General features: G+C 41.3%; 1 protein-coding gene across 2 annotated transcripts in view; it reads right to left on the bottom strand.

The window, feature by feature from the left end:
* Positions 1–25,391, bottom strand: part of PLXNC1 (plexin C1) — a 71,521-nt gene extending 46,130 nt beyond the window's left edge. For both annotated transcript variants that reach the window (XM_013368959.3, XM_065042757.1), the window contains exons 1-6: positions 24,306–25,391; positions 13,722–13,844; positions 12,189–12,323; positions 10,111–10,211; positions 4,605–4,719; positions 3,477–3,621 (exon numbers count right to left, since the gene is read on the bottom strand). In XM_013368959.3, coding sequence (XP_013224413.2) covers positions 3,477–3,621; positions 4,605–4,719; positions 10,111–10,211; positions 12,189–12,323; positions 13,722–13,844; positions 24,306–25,256 — 1,570 coding nt within the window. In that variant the 5' untranslated portion in view covers positions 25,257–25,391. The remainder of the gene's footprint in view (positions 1–3,476; positions 3,622–4,604; positions 4,720–10,110; positions 10,212–12,188; positions 12,324–13,721; positions 13,845–24,305) is intronic.
* Between the last annotated feature and the right edge of the window lie 261 nt (positions 25,392–25,652).

The raw sequence follows: 25,652 nt of genomic DNA, 5'->3' as shown, positions 1-25,652 counted from the left end.
AACTTCTCATACACACATTCACTCACACTTTTGACTGACAAAAATAACTAGATTTGGTCCTTCCATAGCACCATTCAGCTGATTTATTCCAAGACTTTATACACACTCATTAATTAAGCTGATGCTACCACTGCATGACATACAAAAGCAATGTTACTGTCAGGATACAGATAAGGAAATGCTACCATGGAGCGGGGATACAAAATCGTCTCCTGAAGAGCACACAGTTGTATACTGTAGCAAAGCCAGGCCCCAAATTCAAGCTTCTAACACAACAGACTGTTATAGTACGAGAGGCCCCAACATACTGCACTTCTCTCTCTTTCTGTCTGAGACTTGGTTTCAGACTCTTCTTTTGTAATCTAAGCAGTAGTAATTTTCATCCTATTTAAATCTTTTATGATTGCATGAGTCAATTTGCCATTATTTCAGCTAGCAATTACTATACCAACAATTCACTGGCAGCTGTGGAATGAAAGAGTATCTTCTCCCATGAGCAGAATACCACATCGAGAAGCAAAGTTAGATATATGCCACTTAGGCCATGGTCCCTTTCATCTGTGTGCCTGCAGATGTGTACATCTGCAAAATGAATGACTGCCTGAGATCAAATGAAACCCATGTGTGCAGACTTCTCTGGCTTCTCTGTGCTAAGAACTAGATGGCTTTTTAATCCAGGAAAGTTACACAGATAAAATGTACACCTACCTTGCAAAGGTACAGAAAGCTTTGTCACAGGCTGTTTTGTTCAGATGAAAACCAGCTTTGGCTATATAGAATCACAGAATCATTTCAGCTGAAAGAGACCCTCAGGATCATTGAGTCCAGCCATAACCGGACCTAACTCTAGCACTAAACCATGTCCCTAAGAAACTCGTCTAAATGACTTTTAAACACCTCCAGGGATGGTGACTCAACCACTTCCCTGTGCAGCCTGTTACAATGCCTGACAACAATTTCTGTGAATAATTTTTTCCTAATATCCAGTCTCAACCCTGGTGCAACATGTCAGTGTAGCACTTGGGTGCTCACTGCAAAGGTCACCTGCCCTGCTTGCTAGAGATAGCCCTTGAGACTGGTCATATGCTTAAATACCTTACTAAATGGGTAGCAAAGTGTCTGATTTTTAAAGATATTTTAATGCTTGAAGTTGTGGATAAGCACACACAGACATTCTGAAATCCCTCACCAAGCACCTGTTTGCATCTCCAGAAATCTATGTATCTGCAGAAATCTGACATATTGGGCACAAAATTGCCTAAAACACTTGCCCAAGTCATTATATGAGAAGGGTCTCAAGCCATGAGCTACTGAAAAATAGTACTTTACTAGGGGTAGTAAGCAAAAGTAAGTAACTACCTCTGGCAGAACTTGTCTTATCTTTGAAGTTTGTATAAATACTTAAAAAACATCACTGCCGAATATGGTTTCCTGATTTTATCTGTGGTGAAATTAATGGAGCCTATTATTTTTGTATTGGCTTGGGCTGACCTTTCAAAATGCATTAGACTGGGTATTTTCAAGATGTTTTTTTTCTAGAAATGAGACCTGAGGGAGTTTTTGCAAGTGCATCTTCTTGCAAGACTGAGGTCACTTTAGACAAGGTACCATGAGCAGTCAATGTAACTTCCACGCTTGCATTACCCACTAATATATCTTAGCTCACAGGAGCATGTGAGTGGCAGTAACACTGGCAAGCAGTAGCTAAGCTCACAGCCTTCTGGCTAACACTGTCAAAGGGCTCATTGGCACAAAGGACAGGCAAGGCAAGCTGGCTTCCGTAACAGTACACTCTGAAAACCTGCTAATGGAGAAAGCCTTAGTCTGAGAAGACAAAGAATCAAAACAATGTACTCCATATTTACAAGAAAACATGGCTTTCAGGACTGGGTCAATAAAGGACATTTTCTTCTTCTCTAATGCATTTGTCCCTCTTAAAAATCCAGTAATAGTGTTTACTAAAGACTACTTAATAAACCGGTGTACTCTTGGATATTACCCTGGCTGTCACCTGCTAGTGACAAAGTCTTTTCTTCTTGATTCCCAAATCAATATTGGACAGGAACCTGACACAATGCTTGTGTTATGCCAGAGGACTTTTTACCATACAAAGGCCATAGGATGAGCTCCCAAGATCCCAATATTCCAAGGGCCCTCCTTCCGGGCCAAGGGTCCCTGAGAGAGCTCTTTGCAGTACTGAGCTCTTCAGAAAAACAGGTCATTGTAAGTTCTGCTTAACATTTCATTCCTCTTTCTACACAAAGTCATAATAAGAGAATCAGATTCATGCAGACTATTACATGTCTTTTGGGCTATATTATCTAGGAAAAGAAAAAGGCAGGAATTTATCTGAATTTTCTGTTTCCTCTTCAAGTCACTTAAGAGCACACAGTATCCTTGAGCTTGCTACCTTTGTCCCTCAGTTTAGATTAAAACTCTCTTTTGTATTCTAACATAAGCAACTTTAAAAAGGGTCAAGGTCAACACCTGTATTATGATAAAAAAGCTTTGTGCTTCTATGCAGACCCTTGAAGCAATGCAACGGGGACATTTTCCTCCTATTAGTCAAATAAGACTCTACTGTGCAGGAGTATCATCTGATCGTTGAGACAAAAGCCCAGAGAACAGCTCAAAAGTCTAGACATTCAGTAATTTACCACCTCATTCTAAAACTTGTCGTTGCCCATAAGATGCACAAAACAGATCACATGCATCATGCGTCCAATACAAATGGTTCCTGCCTCTAATTCTGAGAACTACTGGTGAACAAAGCAGTATAAGAACTATTGCAAAAGGATTCAACAAACAATTAAGAAAGATAAATGAAATCAAGTAAAAAAGATGTATCAGTCAAATTGCCCCAGAACCACGTATTTTTCTGCTAACCCTCTATGTGGGACAATCACTTTCTCACAAGTGCCTAAGTTAGGTTGAAACAGTTAATTGAATGTTAAGATTATTTATTGCACAGAGATTCGTAGTCAGATTCTCCTCTTATTTATGCTAGTGCAGTTTCTTGCAAAAACAAATTCTGTCTGCAGAGGAGAGAAGGGTTAAGATGAGTTAATTTGTCAAAGCAGAGCACTGGACCAACATTGCTTCCACAGCTCCAGCCAACTTGATTGTCATTGCAGCTATCTGAGGTTTCCTTAGACAGTGATTAGTGGCACCATGTAAACATAGCCCTAGTGCTAAAACACTGCACTGCTATAGGCTGAACTGAGGAAGCTGCTTCTAGCCATAGGTTAACATGCTTTATTACTTCTAGAAAGGATTCCATCTTAACAAATCTTTAATTATCAAGAACAGCGTGAGTATACTCAAATCATTTGACAAAACATGAACTTTTTTTTCAATGACATCTAATAAAAAGCCATACCTACTCTCACACTCATTAGGCCTGTATTTATGCTCAGTCCTCCTCAGTAATAAAGGACAGTGCATAAGAATTAAATACATGTAATAGAAAAACATACCATTATCAGTTATCACTGGAGTGGTTAGATTGCAGAAACAGGATGAGTTTTTCAGCACTACATTTTCATAAAATATTTCAACAGGTTTTACAATTTTGATTACACAGGAAGTAAGGATTGTGTTTACGCTTGCAGCCACGGCAACCTATGAAACAATAAAAACAAGAATACAACAGATTTCTTAGAACACTTTCTGACACCTTGTCTTTACATAAAACTATGAACTATGAGATGTACGAAATGAAAATTTTTGTGGTGGAAACAGATGATTAGTTAGGTAGCCTCTCAAAGGAGAGGGTGTCTCCCAAATGAAGAGGCAATACAGAAAGAGTTCTGAAAAATACAGCATTGCTTACTTCCAGAAATTACATGGATCTGTAAGGTATATTAGGGGAGCAATCTGGAATAATTTGGAATTTTAAAACAAGAATTTTGCTGTTATAGTCTCTTAGAAACATTTGAGTAAAAATGTACAAATCCTCACAGAAAGTCAATGTTTGCATCCATTACCAAAGTGCACTTAATTATGAAACAGTATTTGTCTTGTAATGAATTATCCTTTGTTTCTGGCTGAGAGGGCTTTACAAATATGATTACATTAGTGCATTCAATCAGGAAACCAGAAACAATAGCATGCAGATTAAGTGGCCAGTCACAATACTTGATAATCAAATACTCAGTACGGCTGTGTGAGCTGTGAACAGATACTGAGTAAATACTAATATTAAACACTTAAAGACGCATTTGTGTTAGCATTTGCGTCCCAGTGAATTTTTGCAACTTGTCACAAAGCTCAGAACTTACAAAATGCACTTGATACATAATCACTGGAAATATTAAAACAGTTGATCAAATGATATAATGGAAACGTTGCCTTTGTCAGCATAGTGAACTTTTGACTCAACATCATGAAGTGTAGCTTCAGGATACATTTTATAGGAGAGGAAGTGAACGTCTATCTGATTGACACATTCAGCTTAATGGGATTTCCCATACATTTGCCAATTGCTGAGATAAGAGGGACTAATATATGGAATGTGGTGACAAAGAAGGGGAGCTGCAGAAAACAACAAAATGACACATTTAAAGTCACAATAAACAAATGTATATAAAACTGGGTGTACATACCTGATTTTTGGCAGGGAAACTTAGCAAGATTTTCAGATCTTTATCAGGTGCATGTGAAATGTCATACCAACCCTTTGTGCTATTCGACCCTGTACAATTTTCTTTTAAAGTGCACCTAAAAATACACATAAAATTATACTAGCCTCCTTATCATGGCTTTGACTTCAGACACTGTACTTCAACTTATTTAATGTTATTGATTTTTTACAGGAACACTATTGATTTTTTACAGGAATATGGTTACAACTGCAAAAAGCTTCAGGAAAACAATCAGCAAGTTCTTCTGCTTATCAAAATAAATGACAATGCATTGATGTATGCTCTAGGGTCCTGATTAAGTCAATGGGACTCAAGCAAATATTAGATGCTTGGCCAGTAACAGTGGACTTAGTACCCTGGGAAGGAATTCATAACCCCCAACTTGACTGATCCACAGTACAGCTCTAGATCTGACCACCCCCACTGCCCAGTACCCTCTATGTACACTCAATGGGGAGACTTATGCTCTTTCAGGGTGCAATTCACCTAACCTGTTTTAGACATTCATACAAAAATGAACTGAATCACACTATAGAAGCTGCTCATTCTCTCCAAAGAGTATAAGAGGAGAAAGGGGTGAAGCTCAGATGCAGAGCTATGCTATGGACGTGTCTAGTTGATGAGATGCATCCTCCTTCCTAATCAACTCTGTCATCACCTGCTGTGAATGGTAATCTTTCCGTTTTATGTCAGTGTACTTGGTTAAATGTACCAGGTTTGAAAAGGTAGTTAAAAATAAATTTCTCTGCCTCCAAGAACAATCCACCTGAGAAGTAGGATGGCACAAAGCAAACAAAAAAAGTTATAGATGCCAGACTGTAGGAAACAGAAACTACACAACAGAATATTAAGGAAGAATGAGGAAACACTGGCATATGCAAATACTACAAAGATTACACGTATTAAAAGCACAATAAGAAAAAGAGAATGCAGGCATATAAGATGGACAATCACCGAGTTTGAAAGGTGAATCCTTAAAATACTGCCTGCTGTGAACAGTTAATAAAAAATCCATAGATTAACTCCAAGTAATTTCTCATATCTAGCAATTAAAGACAAGTGCTAACTGCACATATCTTAATATTTTACTATTGAAATTGAATATTTATAAACAAATGTAACATTTAATATTGTTTTAACATATTACTTTTTTTAACAAATGTAGAAGCATGCACAGCTTCAATGATGTCATCAGTGACATGTGTCTTAATGAACTAGACATGAGGAAGAAATTTTTTACACTGAGGGTGGTGAAACACTGGCACAGGTTGCCCAGAGAGGTGGTAGATGCCCCATCCTGGGAGACATTCAAGGCCAGGCTGGACGGGGCTCTGAGCAACCTGATCTAGTTGAAGATGTCCCTGCTCATTTGGAGGGGATTGGACTAGATGACGTTTGAAGGTCCCTTCCAACCCAAACTGTTCTATGATTCTATGAACTATTCTTTCACTAAAAACTAGAAATGAGTACATACTTGCAAAGCATGGGCCTTTTTAATGAGGAGCTCACTGTAAAAACAATCTGTTTTCTCTCCAGAAGGAATAAAACAAGAATGACTTTCAAGAAAAATATCCACTACTCTCCAAAATGCCCCAAATAACCCCACAAACTATAGAAACCATAAAATCCTCTTCCTTGTAGACCAAGACGTTGGCAACTGGAATGCAGTTAAGCGCAAGGTCACTTCCTTTGTGGTCTGACTCAGGAAATTGAGTTCCTGCTGCACAAGAACCTGGGGGGGCTTTGCATCTGAATACACGCAGATCATAGCTATACTTCAAGAAACTGAGATTATGCCACACATATTTCAAACTGTCTTAACTAGGTCACATTTCAGACTCATTTATATCTCTCTTCACCTTACTGAGAACATCAAGGTCCATTAGCACCACAGTTTTAGAACCACAGAGGATGGGATCTGTTATCAATAGATGTGGATAAACCAGATGCTCAGATATGTACAGGTAGATAACTCTTCACTGGCAATGATGTATAGGAGAGAGAGATCCTATGGTTTCTGACAGGCTGAGGATCATAATGCCGAAAACGCAAGGCAACATATACTTGGCACTAAATGAGTGTATGCATTTCAGTGACACCGAAATTAAAATATTAAAAAAGAAAACAGCTTATAAAGCTGAATATTTAAAACTTTGCTAGGTCAGAGTTATTCGTCTTCTTAAGGTGCCTGGGGAACACAAGCAATGAACTTGTTTCTCTCATCTACACCAAAAAATCTAAGAGTTTAATAGCAAAAAAAGTAATGTCACCCAGAAGCCAGGGTTGTGCTTGTCTTCATGCTGGGAAAAATGTGTCTTTTGTTACTCTAAAAGCTGACCTTTAACACTCAAACAATGTGCCATGGAGAATGGTCATTTTCTAGGAAACAGTCTCAAAGGGGGAGTAGAGCATCAGCATAAATTCTCACAACTGCCCTGCACAGGCCAAGAGTAACAGGAATTCCATTCACATAAAGATGATATTATTTTGTTATAGTTCTGTTTTTAGAAAACTTATAATGTTTGTAAGCACATTGGAATGAATACAACAGATAAATATTACTTGTGAACCACGTGGTTCTGAAAATTGACATACAAACTCAGTCAGCTACTAAGAAAGCAAAATTATCAACGCTGCAGAAGTAGCTGAAGGTTTCTGGAGTCTGGTTTTCTTGGAAAGCTGGACTGGACCCTATACAAGTATGAAGGTATAAGGTATGAAACCCTAGGATCAGATTTCAGACATGCATAGATATGTGTACAGAGAAAAGCAGAGTCAAGGTACTTTTAATCTTTCACAGCAAGCTAGTTCTTTATACTGATAAAGAGTCCTCTTCATAATTGGAATGAAGTTCCTCTTATTTCATTATAATAACATGATGCCTATGCATACTGGCTCATTCATATTTACTTAAGTCTCTGCTTCACTAATCTTGTATTAACTACAAATCATACTGTGTTTGCCTTCTCTGCCTTGCTAAAGCACACTGATTCCTTCATGGAATGAGAACATGGTTTCAGATTAAGTTTTGGCTTCCTTTTCCAAGGTACCAACCCCTGGATGAAGTCAACAGGTGTCACAAACACTGACCAAATTCAAATTAAGTCTGGTCATGTCAGACAAGTAAGACATAGTGTGTTATTTCTATATGGAACATTCATGTAAAACATCAGTGCCTTGTATTGGAATAACTTGAACGTACTTCAGGTAAATCTGATTAATCTACAGAAAATCTATGAACATTAAGAGAAATCACACAATGCTATGAGTGCTTGTTTTGAATGACTGTGAGAAGGAAAATGTATATATTTGTCACTATGGAGAAATAGGAACAGTAGAAACATTTTTTTTCACTTTGTTTTCACTTGCAATAAGATGTGCAGATTTTTTTCGTCAAATTACTGGATTTGAGTTCACACTGTCATTAAAATGAAGCACTGCTGGTAATTTTTGTTTTAAAAATGGAGTGCATATTTAATATAAAATTTATTTCCAAGTTCTCAAAATTATTATGGAATATATTGCTTTAGTGGACATGTGTGTACTTTGATTAAAATACTGGTTAAAAACATGTCTTACTCTTTTTCTAAAGATACACTCAGAGCTCTCTTTTTCTCAAAGCCACATATTTGATGATGCTAAGTTCTTACCAGTGAAAAATGATGTGGGTGTTGAAAAGGATTCATATTAGAGTAATTCTTTTTTTCTCCAAAAGTGTAAATTGTTTCTGTTTCACTCGAATGGAAACTTTTGGTGATTCCCCTCACAAACACAGGAGTTACTGACTAATAACTGTTATTCGCAAACTCTTTATAAGGTAACTAAAAGCCTGAAAAGCTTAGCACTGTAACACATACAGTTTCTAACAAGGTAGAAAAAGAGTTTGAAGAAAACACATTACAGAATAAACACCTGCTCTCTTCTAACAACTACCTTTGCAAACACAAAGTAGCAGGTCTCCGGTAAAATCACATTAACATTGAAACAAACCAAAATGGGTAGTATTAACCTTCTAAAAGAAGGCTACTAGCAGAATTCCTCAAAAAATCAATCTTATAACCACTTTTGTGTAATATTTTAAGCACTGATGAACTGGCACAAAAGAAGGTTTATACAGTCAACATCTGCTGATGGTACAAAGTTGGGAACATTATCATGTACAGGAGGATGAGAACATCACACAGGAAAACTTGGATAACCATGAAATGGGATGACATTTCAAAGCATAAAGTACAAGAACATGTATCTAAAGCAACAGAAATCTCACAACCCATATGTGCTATAGACTGGAAACTCATCAGTTGGAAAGAAAACAAAGGAAGAGAAGGACCTGGGGGCATTATTTGATCATGGATGATTGTGGCCCATCAATATGATGCAGTCATGAAAAAGACGTTTGTGATCCGAGAACACAGTGAGGTGCTTCCTGGATAGACTGATTAAACACCACTGAGCAAGGCATAGCTGAAATCTCTCTGGAATACTGTGACAGTCCTGGGCATATTTATTTTAAAAGGATGCATAAACTTCACAAAAGTGCTATCAGAGTGGAGTTAAGAGAGTCTTATGTGAGAGGATCTCAGTGATGTTGGCTGTTTTAGCACAGCAAAATGAAAGTGAAAAATCGAGACTGCTTTCACAAAAACACTGGAGAGATAAGTGCGAGGGAGGGGGAAAACCTATTTAAACCAAGGTGGCGTGAGCACCAGAACAAATGAGCATAACCTGTCCATGAACACACATGTGAAGAAAATGAGCAGACAGATCTTAGCCAGCAGAACAACAAGATGTTCAGACAGCCACACAACCAGGGCAGGGAGGACAAAATGCCTATCTAAATTTAGGATAGTCCTTGATTAGTTTATGAGTAGGTTTACATGATGTGGTTTCTCGCAATTGCCAAGACTAGGCTTGACGACGCAGACGTTTCGCCTATCCAGGCCAAAGACGTACAGTAGCTTTCAAACCTGCCTCAAACAAAGCAGCAAAGCTAACGAATCAAACGTGAGGATGAAGTGTTTAGAAATAAATTATCCTCTGACCTAAACCAAAGGCAGTGGTTCCAAAGCAAGGAGCTAGGAATATTGAAGACAACTGAGCACACTTTTCTGTTTTCACACGCAAGATGCTCCTAGCTATCAAGATGCTTCAAATACGACTACATAATTTTATCTCTCAATCACTTTGGAAAACAAAAACACCTGTTCTAAAACCAAATTAATTTACCCTTTTTAACCCAACATAGATTTTATGGATAGGTACCAAAAATTTGAGGGTTAACGTATTCTTCAAAAGGTGCAGAGCTCCCTTTCACATGACAACAAAGTGTCTCACACTTATGGCTATCTGATTCCATAAAAATACAGCAGATATAAACTTGATACTGAATAGCCCCAAGACAGACAAAATGTACACTGACTAATAATGCATTGTTTTTATATGAAAGTCTAAAATACAAAAAAAATACCTTTGATTTGAAGAACACCACCCACAGTAAGGATCCTTTGCAGATAAGCATTCTTGCTGGGAAACATATCTGCCACAATTTGCAACTGGTATTCTTCTTACCTAAAAGGAAAGAATGCAATAACACACTGAATTAAAACAGCCTTCATAAACAGTGAAATTGAGGGTTACCATTAAAAACCTGACTGCAACCAAGCACGATAACGTCAGGAAAGTTTCCTTATAGACTCCCCTCTGTCAAAAGACCTTTGGATAGAAAAATGCAGCCTATTTTACACACGCTGTATTTTGTCATCAGATGATGAAACTCCTCTGACAATGACAAGGCCAGCATGGACAGAGTAATGCAGGAAAAACTAATCAGCATAGTGAATTATAGATAACAATAGAAAGGAGGTATATCTTCCAAATAATGTTCTGCTTAGCAGAACATCATTTTCCTCTCATCACAACTGAGATTTTTAAATGATTGATGAAGGTGCATCCAAAAATGCATGCGCAAAACAAAATGCATCTGTGTTTGCATCACCATGTCAGGTAACTGCATGTGCACACTAGAACAAACACATGCAACTACTTAGCATGCATGAAAATGCTATTTCAATACGTAAATGTAATTGTGGCTATACTGTATGTAGCTATACTTGTACATTCAGCTCGAATATCCTAGCCAGCCATTTTCAGAAAAGGAAAGGAAAAAGAAAAAGAGAAAGCTGATTACAAATACTGAATACAAATAATGTTATTAACAACAATGTTAATTAATAATATTAGTAAGAAAAATATTCCTAATTCAAACCATTTTTTACAAACCTGCAAGAATTAAAAGTTGTTATATTTTGTGAACAGTTCTGCTTTCTGCAGAACTATATTTACTGTTTACTGTTTTTTTCAGCCGTATCTTGTAAAATTCAATTTATCTGAAGGTGTGTGAGAGACTCAGTTCAGAAACCGGCCAACAGCCTAGACTACTAGCAAGTTTAAAAAGACAGTGTAGAAGCCTTATTTAAGCTCCAAGACATGATTACAGAAAGGCATTTATTCCCAAAAGCTGTTTTTCCTCTATTACAACCTGCTTTTTACTAAAGGTAAAGAAAATCCAAGTCTTTACTTTGAATATCCACATATGCTTTTGACTGAAATACTGATCCCTCCTGCATTTGTGATAGATGGTTTGTATCAGTCAGTTGTTCTCCTACCAACTTACCCACTCCTTCAGCCAGCAGGCTAAAACATTATGTTCGCTGCTTGAAAAGCAATTTTATTCTAAGTGAAGGTAATAAAGTGCTGGGTGAAATCCTGTCCAGCTAAGATGGACACTTAGTCCCTACATTTTCCCTGCCATCTTCCCTGCTGCTGAGCTGAATTTGTGGAGCTGCTGCTCAGTACCCTGCTGCAGAATGTGCTCCAACAACTGCACCAGCTCCTGCATGAGATGTAGCTCTGATGCATTTGTTCACATGCAGGAGCGACCAGGGATTGCTGAATGCCTTGGCTTCACTATGTGTGCACATTAATCACTTCTGATCACGTTTTTGGTTTGTTTGTTTTTTTCTTTCAAAGTCTATGCCTAACTGAAGACAATGAGAATTTTACCATTGATTTCAGCAGAACTAAGATTTCAAACCCATCTCTCAAATTATGAGATTTCTCCATATGAGAAACTTCATAATTGACTAGCAAACCCTGACCTGTCAATACCTGGATTGCTAATTCAGAGAAACTCCGTGTCCAAAGAGTTTACAAGCTTTGTTTGCTACCTCCAAGCTTGATTCTGCATGATGCCTCCAGGAAAAAGAGAAACAAAGACTCTCCCAACAGAGTGACATCAAATAATCATGGGTTTAAGGGTGTAGCAACAGTGGGCAGCACCATGACACTGTAGGCTCTTCCGAGCTCTGCAGAAGTGCAGCCCAAACTTAGATAACGTAACCAGATATTAGATGTAAAGCTGGCAACTGCAATTTGGATATTTAAGGTCTAACTCTGACCCAAACTGATGCATAACTTATAAAGTACCAGAAATCCTTAAAGCAGTAGTTTATTTGAATTTATTATTTTATATAATATTGTGCTTACCTTATTGGCAGAGGACAGATAGATGTAGTTGTTATCTACTGGATCAAGTCGAAGTTTGGGGAAAATGGAGGTTTCTTCCTTAATTTCGTATAAAACCTCTGGGCAATTAGATTCCATATCCTCATTAAGAATAGCCTGAAACACATGAAAATAAATTATTCACAAGTCCTTTTATTTATCAGTTCGTATTTTAAACAAAAGCCTAATTTCAGCTACATCAGAGCTTCTGAGATGGTTTACGGTGCCCTGATTCAATTCAGCTACTGCAGTGGCTCTTAAACTGCAGGAAGAAGGAGTAAAAGGCCACCAGAAGAGAATTTCAACAGAATCCACGCCAGACACCTTTTGCCCTGAATCTGGCACTGGTTTAGTGTATGAAATGTCCCTCCCACCAACTATGTTCCTGATTGATGCAGAAAGTGAATGTGGAAGAGATGCCTGTATCCCAAAGTCATAATGTGTTAAGTACTCCTATGAATGGAAAAGAAAGTATTAGCCTTCAGAAAACAAATTAACATCCAGATACGCATAAAGTAAAAAAGAACTTACACAAGTTACTGATTAATGTCTTCAGGACATGTGGCTTCTGTGAGTATACATCAGAGGTGGTATTTTTTTTCTGACCCTGCCCAACTCTACAGTTTTCCACCACCCTTCTCACAGAATTCAAGAGAACCCGAAGCAACAGAAACTTTATTTTGCAAGTTAATAAGCATGCCAACATTGATATAAGGTTTTCCATAAATATGATTAAACAAGGGAGATATGTTCATGATCTCCACTGTGCTAAGGAGAAACAGGAAGACTTCAATTTCATATTTCATTATCAAAAGCAGGGTGAGGTCAAATGGGCAAATGCTCTTCAAGCTCTCTAATATATTCCTCTCCAACTGCCTCCTTAATAAAAACAAAAAATGAGAGTCATCCTTTGCAGTGTAGACAGGAAATGCACATTCTTGCAAAGCCCAGAAAAAAATTAAAGCATAAAAGACATTTGACTGTACGGTTGAAAAGTTTGATAATGAGATAAGACGACTTCTACTTCTAGGTGATTGATTTAAACTAGCATAGGTCACCTATTCAGAAGCTAAGGCAAAATGAATCTTGACTTTTCTCTCTAATGGACAGCTATTCACATCACACAGATAAGCTAACAAACAAGGAAATATGTTCCCTTTCTTTGTTCCCAAAACATAACAATATTTAATATTTCTACTGGAAAAATCAAAGCAAGGAAGGAAACAAAAGACAGAGCAACTGAGAGCTACATAGTCCGTAAACTGACACTGTGGGCATTAGCAGTTTAACAAGATGTTTCCATGAATTTTAAGCAGGATATATAATTGCTTTTGAAAGTTATCTTGCTCTCCAAGTAACAGTATGGCAGTTACTTCATAAACAAACAAAAAACAAACAGAGATTCAGGGTATTTTATCTGTTTATAATACAGTGTGTAAACAAGGAAACATTTACCCACTTAAACACAGTAGCAGCAGCAGATGGAGAATGGAAGAACTGCCGCACTCAGCTTACCTTCAGTAATTGTCCATCGTCTGTTCCCAAAAAGAGAACTATCTGATTCATAACAACTGTGCCATAAACAGCCACTAATCCAGAGTGAATCAAGGTAGGTAATTTCTTGATTGATCGTGCCTCCTGAAAATCAGATATAAGAGAAAGCTATTACAAAATCATTCACCTATACAGTAAAACGTTAAGAAAGAGAGGACTTTCACAGAGATCTCAAGCTTTAGACAACACTTCAGGTAACATTTTAATTCTGACATAATTTCAGAGCAATATATCATTGGAAATTGCATATGAAACATGACTACTGCTTTTTTATACATGGCAACTGGTCACGTCTGTGATAGAGATTTTACCCACTGCAGCTAAATCACTGACCTCAGTAGGACACAGACTTGGCCTAACAGCAGCATGTTACTTTGCAGAAGAATCTCTCCTTTTTGGAACATAATGTCTTGGGCTTATTGTGAATTTCCAGGTCTTCCCAATGAAGCCATGATTTGCCATCACCTGGCTGCACCTACCATGAGGGCTACAGATACATTCAGCCACCCCTTTTAGAGGCATGCAAATATTCTGGAGAAAGGAGGCCCTTCAGACACACAGACTTTTTTTGTGTGTTTATATGTAAGAAAATGAGGAGCTTCATCCTCCCCTTTCTGGTTTCCTGCTTTACACTAAAGGAAGTTGAGACTTGCATACTAGACAAATATAAAAACGAGATAAAGCAGCATAAAGTTCATGTCAGGGAGAACATAAATGTACCTGTGTGAACTTTATAATCAAGATGTCATCTACAATTCTGGAGGAAGTTAAGTGACAAACACGTGTCAGCAGCTCACAAAAGAAAACATCATGCAGGAAATCCCTGTATCTTGTGGAAGTAAAAACAAAACCAAATAACTCCGACTGTAGATGATCAAGTGCAGAAAGGAAGCCCTGATGTGAGAGAATAAGGTCATTCACAAGGTGAGAGATGGCTGCTGCCCCACACTCTGCACAAGCCCAGATCTCCCCCTAGCAAGCAGCACCTCCATTTTGCAGTCCTGTCATTGCTTTAAGTCAAACCTCCGTGGCGGATGCTGCCAAAGGTGTGATCTCACCTGCTCTCCAAACAGGTCCAACCCCAGCCAAGTTCTACCTCCCCTTCCCTTCTATTAGTATCATGCTTTCAAGTGAGCTTGGTTAAGGAAATCATGTGCCTAGAAGAAGGTCTGTAAATCCACCTACCTACCTAAATTTTGAGTCATTCTCCGCATCACATGAACATGTGGCTGCACAGATGTCAGTGCTGGCACAAAGGACCAGCAGGCAAAGGAAGGTGGGGGAAGAGCTCAGGTAGGACCACGTCCTTGGGAACAAGCCCCATAGCTCAGCTTACAAAGCTCTGCATCTCAGCTTCAAGGACGGATTCCTAAACCCACTGGAACCCTGTGAGTGCAAGGAACTATTTTGCTTTAATGCACAAGTCAAAGTGTGAGAATGGACCATTAAAACTGACATTTTGCAGAAAGGTGAAGGCATTTCTCAAAGTTATGAAGCGAAACCATAACACAGTAACAGCTGAATTCAACTGTTGCATGCTAGGATGCTGACTTAACCCCAAAAAGTCTTTTCATATAGAATTTTTTTTTTTTGAGAACTGTAATCCTAAGTCAATTAAAATGTTTTTCAGTCATCTGAATTAATTTAATTAGCTTGCAACAACAGCCACTTGGAGTAAAAGAAGACTTGATTAAATTTTTTATTTAAAGGTTTTTGTTTGTTTTTTTTTTTTCTTGCGGCAGGAAGAAGGCACAGGAACTGCCATGTACTGGCACAGAACTTCATTAAAACCCACTGTCCTGGTTTTGCTAAAAACAAGTTTCTCTTTTAGTGAATTTTGCCTGTCAGCTAAAGCCTTCATATTAGCTGCATTTTCCTGGAGAACCAGACACATGTTTTGGTAAACATAGCAATGGAATGCAAACTTATTGATAAGCACGGATGGACATCTCCCGAGAGGGGCAATGAGAAGCAAGTGACCAAGAAACTGACCAACTGTGTATAACATCCCATTCACGTGAATACTTCATATAAAGTGGGAGACCACGAGGATCTCGTCCCTTTGCCCTTTTCCCTTCTGCTTATGGCCGACATTAGGAGAGGACCTTGCTAGTCGTCCCTGCAAACTGAGGCCTAGTGAGAGACTGAATCCAGCTCTGGTTGCCTGCAGAGTCCAATCCAGGACTTTGGTTGCCGGCTCTGCAGTTGCTGAGACTTTCAAGATTGGTTTTGTATATTTTGTATTATTTTCTCTATTCTTATTAGTAGCATTAGTAAAACATTGTTAATTTTTCCAACTCTCTTCTCTCTGTCCTTCTTTCCTCCCAATCGTCTCTCCTTAGTGGGAAGGGGGAAGAGGGAGGGGCAAAAAGGGGGAAGTGGGGGGGAGAGGAGGTTAACAATACATCTGCCAGGGTTTTATTGTCACCCCGCAATCTTAACCCTCGACACCCACTTAGGCATGAGAGTCCAGTACCATGGAGCTCTGTTTTAGATATAGAGGGTGAAAGAGTGATTGCAAACACTTCAAGGTAGAAAAAGTTAACTCATTTTTTCATTTGATCAGAAGCTAACAAAACTCCAGCACTGGTGCACACAATGAGCCTTCACTCAGGTTAAGGAGTGAGGAGGTGAAGCTTTCATTTCCACCAGAATTAAGATTTTGTTTTGTTTTTTACTGCAGTGCACTTTATAGTAGTGCAAGAAAAACAAACCACCCTAGGTTCCTTGCAGACTCTGTACGACAAGATCACAGAAGAGGGGAGGACTCATCCAGTTTCTGTAAAGCTTTGCTGCCAGATTTTATTTTGACCCACATACTAGTAAAGTAACTAGTGTCTTATCAGTGCACCCTCCTCATGTGACTGAAGAACCAGTACTGACACATGTATAAGCCTCCTCCCCTCCCTCTGCTTGCTAGAGGGAGGGTCGATGTGACATTGAGCTAATACAGATATGAAGAGGGGAAATTTAGACGGTGGGAAGTCGCAACAAAAATTGCCTTCTCTCTTTTGCAACCTATTTCTCCAGCTTGCCCATTCCCTCCAGGGTGCAGCTGCTGCTTTCGCCCTTCTGTCAGCCCTTTTCCATGTGCATTTATTTTTTTAACAAGCCCTTTTACCTCTTCCACTGTGACTAATGGGGTTACAGCACTGTAGGGCCTTCCCAAGCTTTTTCTTTCACAGCTAAATCCACCCTTGAAATGCATTTATAGTCTAAACTTTCTTTAAACTTGAAGAGTCACCCATCTCCACAATCATCTATCTGTCTACCCTGTAACATTTTCAGGCTCATACAAAAACAAGAGAAGCGAAAGAAAAGACAAGATTGCTCTAGAAGACCATACTTTTTTTAACTATTCAGTTTCACCCTCTGTTCTATTCCACAGTCCCCCAAAATCTTCACTTGCACAGGTAAGCCCAAAGATCTCTTGAATTAACTGGCATTTTGCTTTTAAGTTCACCCCCCTATGCTGTTTGGTTATTGGTGTGAAAGGTATTTATACTCATTTTCTGTGTTGCATCTCAGTTTCAGATTTATCTCCGTATGATTCCAGCTGCAGCAACCATGTTCACACTTCTATTTTCTGTCTTGATTTACTCCTGATTATTTTATATCACATGTCTCAGAGAGATGGACAGCATTTTTAGCTCACACAGCACTCAACATATTGCAGCTGGCCAAAAAGTAAAATGTCTGAGCATTCAGAGTGAATGAACAGATGCAGCTATACATAAGGATACAAAACTTGCAAGCAGCATATAGGAATAGTCAACACTGGAACACTGGAACAATACAATACTTCTGAGACCTCATTGTTTCTTAACTTCACCACCCTTCAACCTCCTGCATCAATTTTTATTATATCAGAGGGTAACAAACTTAAATATAGGTGCATGCAGCAAAACTTTTTTAAGGCTAAGGAATTAGGAGACGAGCTGTTCCAAAATTTTATTTCCATAAGGTGTTTTAATTTGTGTACTGCACAGTAATGCTGGATGGACAAACCATTCCAGGTGAGCAGACTGCAAGAAATCAGGGAGGATGAGCAGGAAATGAGAGGGGTCTTCACAGAGACCTTGCAGAGGCAAGATCCTGAGCCTCAAGACACAAGGCAAGAGCCACAGTCAGAGGCTTTGCTTGAGCAAGGGGTTGGTGGAGACTCCTGAGATAGTGGGAGGCTAGAAATTTGTGACTGTACAGCAGCAGAAATGCTCCTTCTCCTCTGCCTTTCAGATCTGAGTTTGCAGAATTGATAAAGTGTCCTAATAACCAGTGAGGGAGAACAGGCTCCATTAAGGAAGGTTTTTAAACCATCTGAGCTTGAACAGAAGATCAGCAGAAAGCAAGAGAAGTTCTTTGTTTGGTTTTGTTTTTCTTTGTTAGGGGCTCAAATCCACCACATTGCAGAGACACTGCCAATGATTTTCCATACATTGGACCGTTACCCATTGTTGCATATCCCTGTAGACATCACAGGCACTGCCTAGTGCAGATCAGGACTACAGAGCTCTGGGAGCAAAGTGAAGGAGATGGAACCCCAGATTTTGTCAATCCTATGAAGTCAGTGAAGGGTGATGCTCTTCTAGATTTGCTACTCACAAACATGGAAGAACTGACTGGAGACATGATAAACAATGGCAGCCTTCACTGTAATAACTATGAAATAACTTGGGTTTAGAATCCTGAGGGCGGTGAGGAAAAAACAGCAGTGTAAAGAGCTGGAGAATAGGCTTCAGCTTGTTCAGGGAACTGTTTAGTGGGATCCCCTGAGAGGCAGCTTTGAAGGGAAATGGAGCTCAGGAAAGCCACCAGGTCTTTCAGGACAACCTCCTTCAAACACAAAACTCAGGAAAACAAGCAGACTTATCAGGAGATGGTGTCTAGCTAAGCAGGGAAGTCATGATAGAACTACAATGCAGAAAAAAATGTATAAAGGAGGTGGAAGCAGGAACAAGTGACTAAGGAAGACCTGCCTGGACAGGTAGGGTTTGGTGTTAGGAAAGCCCAAGCCCACCTGGTTTTGAAACTCGCAAGGGATATTATGGGCAACAAGAAGAGCTTCTACCACCACATTAGCAATAAAGGAATAAACAATGAAAATGTGCAGCAGCAGCTGCTGAACAGGTCTGGTCATTTACTGCCAGTGGATGCAGACAAGGCTCTGTACTTCACTGGCAAGGTCATGCAGTCCTTTGTACCTGCAGAGTTCAAGAAGGAGAGGAACAATCAGTACTGAAAGAGGACTAAGACAGGGACCTCTTAAGAAATCTCAGCTTGTAGAAGTCCATGGGTGGGGCAGATGGGATCTGCAAGAAGATGCTGAGACACTGTCTGATGACACTACAAGGCCATTCTCATGTATTTCAAAAGTTTTGGAGATCATGTGAAGTCTCCAAACTGAATAAAGGCAAATACTGCACCCATCTTCAAAAAAAGACAAAGATGACCTGAAGAACTACACTTTGACCAGTCTCACATTTTCTCTGCGAAAATCATGGAGCAAATCCTCTTGGAAACCATTTCTGGGCACAAGAAGAAGAATAATCAAGTGACTGGGAAAAGCCAGCATGGATTCACCAGGGGTATATCATGCCTGACCATTTCAGAAGGACCAGAGAAAGGAAGCCAGGCTCTTGACTGAGGCATATGCAGGACAAGAGGTAATGATACAGCTGAAACAGGGGGGTTTCTAGTAGACAAGAGATTAAAAAACATCCCTATGAGGACAATTAGGCAGGTCAAGTTGTCCAGAGAGGTTTTGGAGTCTCCATCCCTGCTGGTTTCAAGATCTGACAGGACAAAGTCCAGAGTAACCTTGTCTGATCTCAGAGCTGACCTTGCTGTGAGCGGCGGGGCTGGACTGGTGACCTCTTCTAAGGTTCCTTCCAATATGAATGACTTTGTGAATCCACTGTTCAAAAGCCCCCAGGCTCTCAAAAATTTCAACTAAGAAAACCTAGTGAAGCCAGATGACTAAAACCAACTCTTCTTCTTCCAGACAGTGTGAGAGTTTACAAGTCTCCCTTGGCTTACCTCCCACACCAAACAGGGATGAACTGAAAACTCTGTGTAACTGGACAGAAATATTCACTCCAGAAATATTCACTCTAGAAATCTATCAAACATCAGATTAAATACTAGCAGTCTGGTAATACACCGGAGATGACTTTACTACTAGAACATTAATTATGGGATCAATTTTGATACCAAATGATATTTAGAAGTCTGTAATTCTTTCCTTAAATAAAAGACCATGAATCATTTTGGAATGAGTTACCACACAAATTCAAATGTCATTCCTGCAAATTAATAGCCATGATGAAACTGATGTGACTCCGTTGACTGAAAATCTCATTTCAGTAGAGCTATACCAGCTAAGATTTGTCCTAGCATTCCAAATTTTGCTTAACAAATTAAGGGGCATATACCAACCCACATACTTATCACCCACTGAAAAAAGCAAAAATTCAAAGAACAGACTGTTATTTTACTTTACTTGCATTAAAGAGCAGATGAAAATCCAACCGAGATAGTTAATAATTTAGTAACTATCACAGCTACTTAGCCTTTGCACATGATAAAATAAACACCTCAATATAAACGACAGCAACTTTTCTTTGTCTTACAGGTATATAGCTATATACTTTATTTTTATTTTTATTTATTTTCTCCCTGAAAAATTGCAGAATCCTTTCCTTCCCATGCACATTTTTTTAATGGCAAAACTAATTTCCAGATTTGTCATTGTGGTTTGGTAACATCCTACAATGCTCTCCTGTTCATGTTCTCTAATTTGAGCACTTCTCCTACTCATCTGCTTGGCTGTGATCCACAAGATCCTGGGATCTCTGTGAGACATCTGATATTATAGAAGCTCCCATTCAGCCATGTAACAACAGAAAAAAAGCCTTTCTTCAAGTTCACTGGCTCTGGGAGCAAATTTGTGACAAATTCCTGCATTCCTCCTATGCACTGGCTAAGGAGGTTCGATTTCAAAATTGTGATGCACCAAAAATGTTTGCTAGTGCTCAGTCAGGTTTCTAAAGAGAAATGGAAATTGACAAAGTCACATTTATTTACTAAGGAAATTGTCAAGAAGATGCACTTACGTACACAAAAGTTATGCTAAAGTCCATTAATGCATACACCTCAACACTGTGATCAGAGGAAAACAAGGTGAATATAAAACTGCAAAATGCTTTCAGAGCAGTTTCATATAAGATATCACTTGCCTCTTGCTAGTTAGGGATTATGTCTCTGGGAATCCAGTATCATCTATGTCCAAAATAAACAGATACAACTAGGATAAAATGCTTTGTGCACACTACTGCACAAAACAAACCCAGAATTAGCTAGTCCTCATAAGGAGCAATTCCCCAGAATTTGTAGCAGTCACATACTTTAAAGTTGGTAAGCAAAGATCTTAAAAATTACTAATTTTCAATGTCAGACTCAAATCCAAAATTAAAACCTAATGCAAATGTCAACTTCGGCCTAAGTAGCAATGCGAGGCTAAAGAGATTACACACCTACAATGAGGTTCCACAGGATGCAGAGCTATTTGGTTACAATGCACTGAAGTGCTCCAGTTCATGCTTAATTTTAAAAGCATGGGCATGAAGAGGATGGAACTACTTATATACCTAATGTTAAATATGCCCTTAAGTGCTTTGCTGGGTTAGGGCCAGAAAGCTCAGTACCTTACAGGAATGAGTTTAGAGTAGAACATGCAGGAGGAGCACAGCAGGGAATTCAGGACCACAAATACCTCAGGCCAGGTCCCTCGCGCAGTGAACTATTGGGAAGCATGATGTAAAAAAGCTGTGTGAGTGCAGACAGGTAAGTGGATGTCTTGCCTAAAGGCAACCAGAATAATTACAGAAATCTGAAGAATGACAAGATCAGAAGGAAAACAAACGGCCGCTGCTCCCTAATGTATACTCAAACTACAAATTGTATTCCTGCAGTGAAAAAAAATATATTTTCAACTCCTACACAAACTGACAGTCCATGTCCATGGTCCATGTACCTCATCACACCTGAGCTCCAGAATTCAAGTGTACCCAGCAAAGAAGCCTTAAGACCCACTGCACGCTACAACACACGGTATCTGCAACACAAATGTCAGGCTGACATTCTGCATGGTCCACCCACCACAAATCACCACAAATACTATACAGGCCTTGCACTCCAGGCAACCATAACACTGTGACACATTCATTGGCTCAGTACCAACACTGTTTTTAGAAGATCCGTCTTCAAAGCTCACCTTAAGTACTGTTGCTTGCTGCCATTCCTACACATTGTACTACAAGTTACCCATGATAGCTCTGTTCTAGAAGGTGCTACTTTTTGGCCAGAGCCACCGCCAGCAACTGCACACACTTCTCCTACAAGCTGCATTCTGATGGACGCGTTGCGCACCATCTTCCTGCCAGTTCTGAAGCCTGTGAGATTCTGAGTGCAAAAGCAGCATGTTCCATGTTTGCAGGGACTCCCATGATTTGGTGAGAGACAGTAGAAGGATCTGGACTAAAACAACCCAGAAGCAGCAGCATATGGGCCTGTCATCTCCAAACTTACTCTGCAATAGCTTAGTCTAACCTTCTGTAGTATAAAAAAACACATTAAAGCTGAACTACATGTATTTATTTCTATGTTTATACATCATAAGCACATATAATTAGCTTAAAAATTGAGCATAATCAGCCATGTGATGTTACAGGTCATATTATTACACAACACCCAGATGTCCTGCTATCTCACAAAATATTAAAATGCCACTTTCCTGTCAGTGGAAAACTGTATATATTGTTGTGCCAAAATATCATGATTAATAACATCACCATGGTTAGGGACATAATGTTAAGCAAACAATCCTTTTAATAATTTTTAAAGTTGGAATTCTTCAGCATTGTACCCAAATATAATCTACATGCTGTCCAGGGAGGTGTGGGGTTTTTTCTGCTTTGCAGGCTCAGAAGGCACCTTGCAAAGAAACTCCATGAATAATTAAGAACAAGGAATCCAACTCACAAATAGGTATTCAGAGATGAGGATGAGACTTCAAATTCATTCGGCAATTTTGCCTTCTGAGAGCACAGAAATCATGCAATAAGCTATAAACTGGCACTGGAAATCAAAGGATTGGCTCCAGCTCTTTTGCGAGAGTTTCAGTATTTACTTCAGCACAGTTTTGTCACCCACATATGGGGTTCTCATTCATAACTTTGTGTTCTAACACTGGCAATAGTCAGTAGGGAGAGGAGTAGACTGAATCACATGTGCCCCCTGGTAGTTGTATTCGGAAGGATCTCAGCACTGCACTCTGCTATGGGCTAGATTTCAGAAGCCAAGGAGCGACAGTAAATCTACTGCACTTCTTTCAAGGAATTTCCAACAAACTCCCATCATAACACCGCGAGAATTGAGGGGTTAAGCTGAAAAGTCCCTGAATGGTGAGGGAGCTGCAAAAGGCCGGGGCTTGCTTTATGATGGCTTGCTTGATCCCCGGCAGTTGATCCCTGATACTTCTCAGTATCCAACACCTTTAAGTCACTTAGAAGTCTTTTCAGAGCTGTGGCAAAAGGAACAATTTTGCCACAGCTCTGAAAAGACTTCTAAGTGTGACTTAAAGGCATGGATAGGCCTTGCAGAAGCACCTTCTTCTCCTGAATTACATCTTTAGCTTCTTGAATTTCATTTCAATTTAGTTCCTTTCTTTACTATCTACCATGGCCACAGCAAAGCCAGTAGCTTTGCCCACCCTGCCTTCTGTGTGCACAGCTCACCCACAAAAGGAGGAAGGATCTGAAGGGAGAGTGTTAGAGAAGTAGGTGACCAGGGGATCTCCATGGGATACCACTGCCTGTGAAAATGTAACCACCGCAACAACAAAGACACATTGCCTATTGCTGTCTGCTGCGCACACGGGTTTGGGGGGGTGGCTGTGAGCCCTCCTAATCAAGGCCAATCCTGGGAGGTTTGGGAAACACCTACCACTGAACAAGCAACCATAAACAACTAGTGAGCAAAGGGGCTAACAACACACACAGCCCAGTGCATAGGAGTCAATCTGATGGGCTTTTTCATTTCTGATGTAGCTGCAATGACATGAGATGTGAATGCACAGAATATGGTAGGAGATGCTTTATCTAGGCTGTATGGAAAACACAATGAAGTACGACTAAACCTTGACAGAAAAGGGTGCACTGAGTGAGGAGCCCGAGACTCAGGTCCGACCCAAGATGCCCTCAGGTGTTCCCACAGACATGTCTTCCCTGAGATGAAGGTGGGAAGGATACTCCAGAATCTGGTAAGGGATCAGATTTTCAGAAACAAAGTGCTGAGGAAATCATTAGGGCTGATGGAGCCAGGGCTGATGTGCAAAGCCTGGCATGTCCCTGAAATTCTCCACGAACTTCACATGCCTCCAGGTCAGGGACACCCCGTCAGTCATGCACAGTGACACCAGCCACACCAACAACAGTGTCAACAATGGTGTGCGGAAAGAAAACTTAGCAAAATGATGCCCAGACTTACACAGCTCTTCCCATTCATGATGAAGTGTGTGGACGCGCAGGCTTGCTCCTTCATCTCCTCCATCCCGAAGATGCAGACAGCAGTGGCATTCCAGGCCCTGGCACTGTGGCTGTGGTTGAAAACACCCACCCACCAGCCCTGATCGCCCTGGCGAACAAGGCTGGAAGAAACGATAAGGCTCCTGCACCCACAGTCCAAATACACGTGCCCTTGCAAAGTAAGGCCACCCTCCGAGGGGTGCAGCTGGCGCAGGACAGCCATGCTCGGTGGCTCCGTATCGTTGCCCAACCTGGCCTTCAACCTGTAGTAGGGAAAGAAGAGGTGGTCTCCCCACTGGAGCGCGTCAACAAAGTGCAAAGGCTCCTCCTTGCGCTTGATGATGCCCAGCTCCTCTTTGGACTCCAGGTTGCCAATGCTGCGCACAGTGATGACAGTGGCCTCGTCGGACTGGGAGGGCTCACAACCCTGATGGATCCCATAGGCGCCAGCCGAGTAGGTGGCCGCCACAGCCAGGTACCAGGCGCCAGCCAGCTGGAAGACAACACCGGCGGTGGAGCCGTCGGGCAGGCAGCTGACCACCTCGCTGCGGTTCAGGCGCTGCCGGTAGGCCGGCTGCTCCCACACCTGGCAGGTGCCGTCCTTCTGGGTCCAGCCGGCCAGCAGGACGCCCTTCCCGCCGGCTTCCTCGTAGGGCAGCAGCAGGTTGCTCCGCATGCCGGGGGGCTCCCCGCAGCCCTGCCCCGCGGCCGCCGGCACCACGCGGCGGCGGGGTCGCAGCTCGGGCCGCAGCTCGTAGAGGCAGCTGCCGCCCGCCACCAGCACGCCGCCGCCGCTCACCTCGATGTTGTCGATGCGGGGCCCCGGCAGCTCGAAGCTCTGGGGGCCGCCGGCGCCCGCCAGCGCCGCCAGCAGGGGCAGCGCCCAGCTGAGGGCGGGCGGCGGTGCCGCCATGGGCGCGGGCTCGGCTCGGCGCCGCGGGGCGCCTCAGGCGGCGGCGGGCGGCGGGCGCTGCTGCGCCATGCTGCGCGGAGGGGCCGGGCGCTGCCGCTGCCGCCGCCGCTTCTCCCTCCGCCGCGGCCGGGCTGTGCGCGGGCGGGGAGTTCCTCTTTCGGGGCGGGGAGGAGGGGGTGCCTGTACGGGAGAGGTGGGCCGGGCTCCTCCGGGAGGGCTGCCGAGCCACCTCGCCGCCGTGCGCCGCCGCGCCCCCTCCGCCCCCCGGCCCCGCCGGCCCGCCTCGCCGCGGACGGGGGGAGCGGCGGCGCCGCGGGAGCCCACCTCGGCCGCTGGGCTGCGGGAGGTCGGGGCTGGGGGCGGGACGCGGAGAGGGGCGAGACCCGCCTGGCCGCC

Source organism: Columba livia, chromosome 1 (assembly GCF_036013475.1).
Source record: "Columba livia isolate bColLiv1 breed racing homer chromosome 1, bColLiv1.pat.W.v2, whole genome shotgun sequence".
NCBI lineage: Eukaryota > Metazoa > Chordata > Aves > Columbiformes > Columbidae > Columba > Columba livia.
The sequence above is the reverse complement of the archived record's forward strand: the minus strand, read 5'-3'. Positions and strand labels throughout refer to the sequence as shown.